This window comes from Bemisia tabaci, chromosome 10 (genome assembly GCF_918797505.1).
Source record: "Bemisia tabaci chromosome 10, PGI_BMITA_v3".
NCBI lineage: Eukaryota > Metazoa > Arthropoda > Insecta > Hemiptera > Aleyrodidae > Bemisia > Bemisia tabaci.
The window spans coordinates 15,425,833-15,437,486 of record NC_092802.1 but is presented as its reverse complement, the minus strand read 5'-3'; the positions used below and the strand labels follow the sequence as shown (position 1 = coordinate 15,437,486).

The 11,654-nt window shown below is 36.1% G+C and overlaps 1 protein-coding gene across 2 annotated transcripts; it reads right to left on the bottom strand.

Annotated features, from left to right (window-relative positions):
• Positions 1-180: 180 nt before the first annotated feature.
• Positions 181-10,768, bottom strand: LOC109037680 (ATPase family gene 2 protein homolog B). Of its 2 annotated transcripts, none has more exons than XM_019052453.2 (10): positions 9,754-10,768; positions 8,969-9,155; positions 7,867-8,075; positions 6,511-6,710; positions 5,647-5,852; positions 4,731-4,931; positions 3,776-3,906; positions 2,565-2,722; positions 1,592-1,682; positions 181-657 (listed from the first exon to the last, which is right to left on the bottom strand). In XM_019052453.2, the coding sequence occupies exons 1-10, from the start codon at positions 10,474-10,476 to the stop codon at positions 514-516; spliced, it is 2,250 nt and encodes a 749-aa protein (XP_018907998.2). In that variant the 5' UTR covers positions 10,477-10,768; the 3' UTR covers positions 181-513. The 2 variants fall into 2 exon arrangements, with proteins under 2 accessions (XP_018907998.2, XP_072161522.1); XM_072305421.1 differs by having other exon boundaries at positions 10,159-10,768.
• Positions 10,769-11,654: the final 886 nt, after the last annotated feature.

Genomic DNA, 11,654 nt, shown 5'->3' with positions numbered 1-11,654 from the left:
CCAAAATGTCAAGTTTCAGTATTGCTGAGTTTTCTGTTAAAAAACGGAAACAGAGAAAATTAGGCAACTTCTGATGGAGTTAAGCTGATTCTGGTTAAGTCAAAGTGGTATGATTGTCCAGCGATTGTTAAGAGCTAACGAAATTTAGGACTTACATTTAAGTGAAAAAAACTCAATGAGTACTCTCTTGCAGGAATATATTTTGTTGAAAAAAGAAAAATAAAAAACTTATTCCCTCTACATGTTTTCGGGGTATAAACTTAACAAAATACTATATATCACAGAGCAAAAAATCTGATTAATGAACAAAAAGGCCCCTAATGAAGTCAATCTGAAAAAGAGAAAAATTGACAAAGATTTTCCTCAGAATACACTAAAACCCAATAGGGACACTTTCCAAATCAAGACATTCAACGATCTGCCAATGATCAATCCACCTGAATCTTAGGCATTCATTTGACAGTGAGTTCATTTAAATGCCGTAATTTTATCACGATTCATAATTCAATGATTTCACCGGTTAAAAGTAAAATTGGTGTAAAATTTAATTTGATCAGCACTCAACGATGGACGCGCATTTTTCAGAGCTGTAAGAAAATGTGCCTGCGTTAGTTCACTGACAGTCATTCCATCAGCCGTCAAAGCAGTGAGACCGGCCTGAAATATCCACAAAAAAAAATATCAGATAAGGAGATATAAATAAGAAACCATCAAATACCAAGCACCTCATTAGTTTAAGAACTCCTTGAAGGGAAATTCTTGTCAGGGAATTTTCAACAAACAGGTACAACTTACACACATGAAAATTAGGAATCATTGCTGCAGGTCACCTTTTCCAAGTCATTCGTGAGGAATTTGATTTCCGATGATTCAAAAGAAAATTGCAGCATACATGCCCAAAACCAAAACAGTCGATCAATATTCCTACATCCCCTAAGATCAAGAAACTCTTGTTGCTTCAAGAAGTACATAGTGCTGTTACATAGTAAAGGAAGCATTCGTAAATTGCGTAACACACTTTTTCGGCATTTTTGAACCCTCCTCCTTCTTGTGACGCTTTTCTCGAGGCTCCTACCCTTTCCCCTCACGGCGTTGCGTAATTTGAAAATAACCCCAAAAGGTCAAAAAAAGCACAACTGAATTTGGGGTTTTTCAAAATTTCTGTAGTTATTTTATATCTTTGTTGGCTACAGGAAACATAATTTTCGGAGATAAATTTTAATGGCACAAAAAAAATGCTCCCTACTTTAAATACTTCCATCATAAAAATAAAATGCAACAAGAAATCTTTGATGTTGCAAATCAAAGTGTATCTCACACTGTCATTTTTCTCGATTATGCTGCCAAATTCAATGAGATGTTATGTTAGGGGTAAAATTAACTTCTTACAGTGAATTTTTTGATTGGTATTTACGGATTTTACAAGACCAATCTATTTCAATTCTTCGCCTGAATACATTGAAACTTGGAAACCGCTGAACATAGTAATACAATCCATCAGATGGCAATCATTCTTAAACATAGCTGCATACTCAACTTGAACAATATCGATAAAAATCAATGGATAATCAAACAAGACCGGGATTCTTACCTCTCTAACAAGATTGATGAGATCAGCTCCTGAGAACAACTCTGTGATGTTAGCGATTAATGCAAGGTTGACATCTGTTGATAGAGGTACCCTGTAAAACCAAAAAGAAGAACTCTAGCACTGCACTTCATTAAAAATTTGTAAAAAATCTTTGAAAATATGGGAAACCTTAAGATTTTTTTTCAGATTGGCTCTTGTTGATTAATAACCTTCGGACTTATTATATTGATCATATATTTAAATCAGGCTCGCCTGAGCAGAAAAAAATACGATGAAAATGATAACGAACGATTTGACTACATTTTGCAATAGGGATTTGCAATTTCTGGTTATTCATAAAATAAACTATCTACACAGAAAAACAAATAACACATAAGTTGTGTATAAAAATGATTCTGAAATTTAATTTCCTCATTGCAAAATGTAGCCCAATTAGAACATACGCGTTGTGGTTTCAGACTGAGTAGGCTGGATGCGAAAAATGTGGATCTCAATCGCAACGTTTAAAAATCCCTTTATGGGTTATACTTCCTACGAGGATCTCTTGCAATTTTGTGTGATTTTTTTTAGAATGAGTAAGAAAAATTCATGGAATATTTCAATAGAGACTGTTGGTTTGTTTTTCTTCAAGAAAATTAAACATAAACGAAGATTTACAACGTCGCAATCCCAGATAAGCATTTTTCAACATTTTACGATGATATTTTTGTCAAGAGTTATTAAGGTTATTAAACATAAAATTCTATACAGGCCAGCAAATTTGAAGAGAGAAAAACGATGGAAAATTTATAAACAGCATTAGGTGATAAAAATACTAGTTATGTACTGATGTGTTTGAATTTTCTATTTACATATCTTCTAAGCTGTCACCTTTTAAGATGTTTTTCAATGATACCGCCAAATAAATCACAAGAAATGCTCACAGAGGCCTTGCAAAAAGGGTAACAGATAATAAATCAGGAATAAATCTTACTTTCTGGTGACAGCCTCGAGAATTTTCAGTCTGCTTGCTTCATCAGGAGGAGGAACGTAGATTAGCTTATTCAAACGACCAGGGCGTAGAATGGCAGCATCAAGCTTGTCTGGCCGATTTGTAGCAGCCATTATGACAACACCAGGACTGCTTACGACCTGAAATAAAAAAGAAATTTGGGGTACAAAGAAACAAAAATGTGCTTAAAAATTTGAGCTCATAAAGAGAAAAAAAAAGAATATTATAAGAAAGACGTGTTACAACAGTTGGAAATATCCTGCAAAATTTCGTAACATTGATGAAAATTTATACATACATAAGAGCCGCTTTCACAGCGCTTTGCAAAACCTAACTGCAACAGCCATATTCTCCTGCAGCCCTTAAGGAGGTTGGCACTCCCTTATTTCTTGTTACCACCCTTTTACTCGGCATCCCCTTCACCTCCTCCCAGGAATAGCCCATTCAAGCATCTTTTCTGACAGACTTTCTTCTGCCATACTATTAATATACCGATACCAGACTAGCTATTTGGTCATGATGTCAAATATAATATAATTTTCTATGATCTGACACACTCTATCATGATGGACTTGAGCAGTTTTTCCTGTCGATCTTTGGAAATCCATCCCAATCGCTCTTAATCTATCCTGTGTCCATTTTTTCAGCCGCCAAACTCCACATCCATGCGTAATTTAAATACTTTTCACTTCAGCGCTGTAAATTCTCCTTTTATAATTAGAGTGTATCAACTTCGTAAAAGAGGACAATTTGTCCACAAAAAAATCCAAAGCTACATTTTCAAGTCAGCAGGACCTAAAAATGGACATATTTATGCTAAATGGAACAATGTGCAACTGAAAAGATGGGGTGTGCTCTTTAGTTGAGGGCCATAAGAATGAATGGGAATTTTAAAGCGCCAGTGACGTCAGCGGTGATGACCGGGCTCGACGACAACGACAGGCTTGTCGTCCGGGCGCTTTAACTCATGAGCCCTGTGCACAAGGCTCTTTTCACATTCCCACGGCTCACAAGTCGGGGCTCAGTTTCTTTTGATTTAGTGTAAAATCCCACTTTTCCATTTTCTCAAAAGGAACTACATCCACTTCTACATTGTTTCTTATCCGGCTCACCACGAGCACACCCCATTTTTCCACTTGCACATACTTCCTTTTAGCATAAATACGTCCAAATCAAGTTTGCTACAATCTTACCTGGTCATCAGTTAACTTGAGCGGAAGAGAATCAAGACGAGTTCCCACACCATCCATTTCAGTCAGAAACGTCGAAAGAACTCTTTCATGTACACCCTCATTTTTATCTCCTCTTTTTCCAACCAACGCATCTGTAAAACAGAAGACAAATATACTTGCTACCTAAAAGACCGTATCAGAATTATGTAATTCATTTTGGCCAACATTTTGACCTCCTCCCCCCCCTCCTTGTAAGGCACCCCTAAGATGACCTATCGGGCTCCCCGCCCTTCAGAATTAGGTATTTAGGACTGGCCTGACATCTCTTTTAAGTTTTCAGAAAATAACAGAAAAATGCTGAAAAAAGTTCAAAAAATGGTTTTTATTGGAGAATATTATTTCTTTAAAAGTAAGAGGCTTACATAAGACTGGGCTTGACCCCTTTCCCACCTCTAAAGACCCTATGAGGCAAACTTAGACCCCCTCCTCCCCTTTTAGCAGCTTACGTAATACCTACTTGAACAGCCCCTAGGATCAAAGTATAGTATTTTGTCGGGAAAATAGAAAGACATCAATTGTTTGGATTTTGTAATAAAACTTTTGATTCTCAGATTTTTGTTGGAGTGTACTTATTTTTTTCTTTGTAAAATTGATAGACTGCTGCACCATTATGGAAGTATAGTACAAGATATTTCCTTTTTTTTTTACCCAGTTGTCTCCAGATGTGTTAAGTTTTAGACAAAAGAGACACTTGATAGCAAAGACAATTTTGTCTTCTGACAAAACCATTAAAATTCAGTATTTATCCGATGCTGAATGAAATGTAGGGTACAACGAGTGAAGAGCTTGTTAAAAAATTACACTTATCAACATTTACGAAAAGGGTAGTGAGCATAGATATTTCACAAAATTTTAGATGGCAGTGGCAGATTGGTTGTAGAGCCGTGGTTGAGTTTAGACAAAAAAAATAACTTACCAATTTCATCAATGAACACAATGCTAGGAGCACCGATTCGAGCCCGGTGAAATAATTCGACAATACTCTTTTCAGTTGCGCCAACAAATGGAGAGTAGAGCTCTGCAGCCGATACAGAAAAGAAAGTCATCTTTGTGGAGCTGGCTAGTGCACGGGCCAGACTTGTTTTCGCACAACCAGGGGGACCATAAAGTAGAATTCCTACAAAATTCATCATAAACATTAGCAGAATTTCATATGGAATGAGTAATGTGCAAAAAGTCTGGACTATAATTCTATGATATTGGAATACATTTTATAACCCGTCAAAATTGTTTGAATGCTCTCAATTTCAAAACAGCGGGTCACTTACAACATTACTTACAACTTACAACATTAAATTAATCACTGAAGATACTTTTTGAGTCTCCGTGAGCCCACTTATGGACACAATTCCTGTCAGGTGTCAGTCAACAACATAAGTCGCTGCGACTTTTCCTTGCGATCTCAGGACTCATTCTCCTTCTAGTCCCGACATCCCAATTTCTGTCACAAAAAAGAATTCAACACTATAGATGCTCCACCTCAGAGTGAAACGTGATAACACCTCATTTGTTTCCTGCTTACTTGGTTGTAAACTGCTAGATTTTTTATTACTGATGGAAAAAAATCACTACTCTCGATGAGCTCTTCAGAGTAGTTTGTGCGAGTCTGTAGAAAGAGACGCATGAAGAAGAGATTGTATTCTGTTCCTCAACATATGAATGTTTTACACACAACTACCTCTGGTCTGAAAGTTTACCAACTTCAGAAATTTACCTTCTGCATAAAATATGAGAACTAACAAAGAAGGCAGAATATCGTAAAAAGGATAAAAAATTAGATTTACTTGCCCACAAAGAGCAAAAAGCAAAGAAAAAATATCTGGACTACTTGCCTTTTGGTGGCGGTATATTCAATTTTTGAAACTTCTCTGGATACAATAAGGGCCATTCAAGATAAATTTTCAGTGTCTTTTTTATAGAATCCAGTCCACCAAGTTCTGACATGGGTAAAGGCTCGGTGGATACGACTCCAAGACCTGATTTTAGTGCAGATGCCTGATGCTTGCTCACAATATCTGTCAATATATCTATAACCTTCCTGAAATTCCAACAAATAACCAGTAATATCATCAGATAATATCCTATAATTGCTAATTCTATGGTAATGATAATGGAAATATTCAAACTTTAATTGAGTTCGATCATAATGAAAGGTAAAACAAACCTGTGGACAGGTTTTTTTCAGGAAGTCTGAGATAGAGGACAAACGGGGAGAGTTATAAAAATTGAAATTACTGGTAGATTTCCAAACATATACCTTACAGGATGGGACAAAAAAATACTATCATCACTTTCAAATTTCTGAATATTTTACTTTCAATTAATAAAAATTAGTGGATGAGAGTTTCTAAAATGGTAGTGATAAAAACCAAAAATTACCGGCAGAAATACACCAACTCTGGAAAATAAATCTAAGGTAAAATTGCAATTTTTTTAGAAACTTAGAAATACTGAAATTTTCGGGGCACAGCCCCACAAAAATACAACAACAATTCAAGATCAGTCCAATTTGACTGGAATGTAACATCTAGGTACTTCCTTTGAACTAGTCCCACATATTAACACGGATAATATTTGGTTGAATACCGATATTAGCTTATTAAGAATATGGTACTAAATGAAATTTGTATTATTTATTAAAAATGCCACATTACAACTCTCTCCATCGCTACAAGCATTGTTGAAAGTTTACTTACTTTGTGCTCAAAGAGTCTTGAATGCTAGCAGACCTGAGATGAAATGTTTTGACGATTAGGACAATATCAACACCTAGATAGCCCGGTGTTATCGCTGCTATTTTGTTACTGATTAATGGAACATCCTGTAGATTTAGTTGTTCCAAATAAATAGACAAGATAGCAGCACGGTCCTTTTCCGATGGAATTCCAAAGTAAAGCTAATGAAACACAAACCAAAATATGAAGGATGTAAAGTGACGAAATAAATACTTGCTGTGGTCTGATTTAAAAATTTATTTTGAATACTTATTCATTGATTGCAAACATTTTGATAGAGATAAAAAATTGAAAGAAGTTGTTTCAAACATTAGTGGATGTCCAAGGATTATCTTTGTAAAGTGCTTAAAGCTGTTAGAGCTTTACAATGGACCACTAGACAAGGTACACATTTCAGTATTCTGATACATGCTTCTTGACCAAAAATTTACGTAGAACACGATGCGCACAAAGAAAATTACCGAAATCAACTCCTTCCAAAGATATTTGATGATTCTTGATACGTGAATTCAAACCACCCGCTCATGAAAACTCAATGCTCTGCGTGATTCACATCGTGCGTTAAACGTTATCATGACAGTCTCTGCCGTATGAAAATCTGGCAACCTCAATCTAGACGCTTTGGCTCAGCTGCAGCAAATTGCTTATAGTTTAAACAACACGTGGTGGGAAATGAACATTACTCGATTGAGAAGCTTGTTGAAACCGTTGTAGTGCGCGATTTGACTCACGTAGAGCTTTGAGTTTCTTGTCAGCGGGCAGTTCAAATTCCTCGTAACCAATGTGAAATAAAAACGTTAATATCTTCGTTTGGAGTTTGTTTCATTAGGTTTCGTTGCGCGAATCGTGCTCTACGTAAAATTTTGGTCAAGAAACATGTATCAGAATGCTTAAATTCGTACCTTGTCTAGTGGTCCATTACTTCAAACTCCACAACTTATGCTTGCCTCTCTTCAGATCATCACTTTGTGCTGTGTACCTACCTTACAATCCATAAAAATTCAGTGCATTGCCAATGGCAACAGGGCAAAACCACGAATCTCATTGGCAGTGTATCAAAGTATCTGCTCCTATTTCATTTTTTCGAAGAGGAGCAAGCCAACTGAACAGAAAATATGAAAATGTATGACAGTGAGCTGCAATGTTGCAAACAGAGATACGTGGCCATCGATATGATCTTTCCTCTAAAATTAAGAGAGATGAGACAGTTGTGTGAAGTAAACTCAACGTTGCTTACTTCAAGTTTGAAGGACTAAGGGCTTAAAAAAAGTTTTAAAAAAAACTGGCATTGAACAAAAGTAAAATTTATCCACTAACCTCGGTTTCTAGTCGTCCGGAGCGCCTCAGTGCTGAGTCTAATTCAAATACTTTATCAGTTGTTGCAATAATGAGCAATCCAGGTACATTTTTTGCCGAGTCCAGTAAGTTTAAAAGTTGAGACATACAGCGTAAAGAGTGCGCTGGTGTTTCAGATTTTTGTTTGCGAGCCAAACATTCAACTTGCTTGATAAGTAAAATGCAAACGCCTGTAAATCAGAATGAGACCATCATTTCTATGTTTTCGATGATAGATTTGTTCCAGCATAAATTTCATTAAATACTGTGAGGTACAATAGCGGCTCCAAAGCTTTTTTCGCAGAGGAATGACAACTGGGCTCTCAGCAGAACAGAGGATACCATTTTTATCTTTTAGATAGGCACCAAATCATGTAAATGTACCTAATTTTAAATATTCCGCTATGAATACTTGCACTTTTTCAATTATTTTGGTTTGTAATTTAAGCTGAATACTCCTATGCACATTCAGGATGCTTTATTGGACATTCAACAGTGAAACTTTCAAACCTTGTATCTTGTTCCTGGCGTTTCAAAACCTCTGCGCGTTTTTCAATTTTTAGAAGAAAGTTGACTCAACATTATTACTCAGGGTGGCTGGCAAGATTTCATTTTATCATTCCATGACTTTTCTCTGAATTCTTCTAATGAAATTCCCTGACTTTTTAACGATAATGTAAGGGCATTTGATTAATGTGGTCAAAACATTGGCACAACAACGCTATCAGCTGGCTGGTCGCGGAGCCGATTTTTACGGAAAGCCCGGTTCCACAAAAAATTCCCTGACAACCTGTGTACATAATTTTCTTTGAGAGAGCTTCAAATACTGGCTTAACAAAAGCAGTTGTCACGTTTAGCAGCAAAACCTCAGGAGCTGTAACTACAATGAATAGATAATTTAACCATTAACTGTTCTTGGGTCCCTCTAATCTTTGTTTTTTTTCCGCATGAATCTCCAATCAAGTTTTTGCCGACCCCTGTTGCCACATTTTCACACCACTGAGGTAGGATAAAGAAGGTAAATTCTAAAAAAATGCAAGAACCAGGGTAACTTTTTGGTGAATGAATTCAGCTACAGACTTACCACTTTCATTTTCCTCCAAAAGTAGCTCAGCTTCTTGAAACTTACTCCGTAAAAATTTTTCAGACTCTCCGGGACTAGCGTTCATGACTTCTGATCCATCAAGGATGACTATCGTTGAGCGAGTTGCCTGCGCAAGATTTTGAACTAGAGTTGTCTTTCCAGATCCAGATGCTCCAATCAATAAAATCTGGGACGAAAAATCGATAATCATTATAAAGCTTGATGATAGCGAAACTGAGAGATGTGAAAGGTGCATCATCTATACGTAAATAATAATCGCTTTTTTCAATGGATTAAAATATTTTCAAAAAAATTATGTCATGTAATTTTGGTGCAGTCCAAAAAACATATTCGCAAGTAGGAAAACCAATAGCCAAGGCTGTTAGCGATAACCTGCTGTGTTCAAATAGGTATCATGGTAAACTTTTGATCTTAATGAAACGCAAGAAGGACAAAAACCGGAAGGGAACTGACCGTTTGTTATACAAAGATCTGCAATACATTCCGGAAAGCAGATTTACTTAACTAATAAAATAGTAACAAAGAACAAGTGCGGGTAGTCACCAGAGCCTCAGCATAAGGTAGTGAGATTTATTGTGCTAACTTAGTAATGTTAATTTACTGGAGCTACTTAATTTCATCATTGAGCAGGACTCATCTGAGATATTTATAATAGTGAGAATGCACTGCGTATGTAGTGTGATGATGTCACACCATGGCTAGAATCATGTCATCACTACCTTGTGAATAAAATAGTTGTTCTTAAATAACTAAAATATTCTAACCTGCTTGGAGAGCTTTATATTTGATTGAGTGCTCCATTTCTGCCTGTAATTTTTCTGCGCCTCGATTATTTTTTTAACAGATTCAACTTGACTTGGAAGACCACCAACAATAATTCTTTCTGGATTTTGAACCAGTTGCAGGTAAGTTGTGCGGCTGATTAGTTTATGGATAGAAACATTACAATTGGAAGACAAAAAGCATGGAATTTTGGCTTCATAATCGGTATCATGAATTATGATGCTATGAATACCCAGTGGTAAATTAAGATTCCTCAACAAGATGGTCGAGTTCGTAGAGAAAATGAACAATCTTAAAATATTGATTATGATAGGTGTAAATTGTGTCTGTTTGGATTTCCACTCAGCAAGCTGAAATATGTCTTCCAGTATTATGGAGACAGTAACCTTGGTAGTTTGCTGCGTATTAGTTAAAGGTATGATCTGGTCTTCAGTGATTTTAGGACAGACATGAGACTCATCATATATTGGGAAATTGTTCACAGACAGTTCCGAATAAATCACGCTATCATCATGCATACAATATTCTGAATTCAAATTAAGTCTAGGATATACTAGATTTATGGTAAACTGTTGGTCTGTCCGTTTCACAAGTACGCATTTATTGAAATGAGCGGAGAAAAGTTTATTCAGTCTTTCTGGCACCACCAACTTCTGAATGGAATCAACAGAATGGGTGCCAGGTAGAATATGAAGAGTCTTCATGGTTCTTCCCTCGTATCACATGTATTGTAGCAATCATAAAACTGACTAAGTGAACAAAAAATACAAATCAGTGGATCAAGGTTTCATTCGAAAAAATTTGAAATTTTGAACGGTCCGCAGCTGCACAAAATTTTAGGAGTCAAAAATCGGCTAAAAATAGGGTGGAATTTGTAGGTATTGGTACTGTCATTTAAATTTAAATTTCTTGCTATTTTCGAAAGACAAAAAAGGAAAGCACATAAATTAATCAAGAATGCACGAATCCAGGAATCACACGCTTCATTTTTGAGGTTAGGTGCTTAAGTTTGTTTACATTTTATGGCTCCAAGTGACCAAAGTAAATTGTCAAATAGCACCAGATACAGATCGCTGTCATATTATTTTAAAACTCAGGAGATCTTTCTCAGTTGTTTATGCTATGTTTCCTGCTCTTTTATAAATATCTTAGATTGAAAATTTCTCTTGAAAAATCGTGAATGGGTTTGAAAAGTTTTGAAATTGAAGGCTATTAAAGTGTCGATCGAAACCTATTGGGTTTCTAGGTTTGGCACTGCTGTCTCTCTCTGCTTTGAGCGATTCAAAATAATCGCGGGAATATTTCTGTGCGCAACTTTGATGAGCGAAACTCGAAGTAAAAATCAAAGAACTATTACTCGGTCATGGCAATCTTTGGAATGATAAATTCTTCAGGAGGAATACATATTCAACCTATATTTTTAAGCGAATCAAACTTTACTTTCAATGAATGCATCAATTAAGGTGAGTCTCATGACACTGTCCGCTGAGGGGGGAGACCGCACAATGATGGTGATATTGCAAAAACGTGTATCCCTTTTGGTGTTTCAAAATCCCCTCGGCAATTTTAATGAATCGAAGGATGGCGAACTTTCATTATTTCTAAAAATTTCGGCAGAACTTCCTTCACACTATCTACATGTGACTTGTGAATTAATTATAGAGGAGCAACGGCATGGCATAACAATTCAATAATGTGCAGCATTCTTTGAAAATCGTCGTTTATTCGCCTAAGCTCCATAGGAAAACGCTCAATTGAATTTACATAAACAATTTTAAGAGATTATTCGGCAATGATTGCAATGTGTTGCCTGAATTTCAAATATTTTTTCTCTTTTTTTCTCGAGAACTTTTTCTAACACTAACAAAATTAAATTGGAATA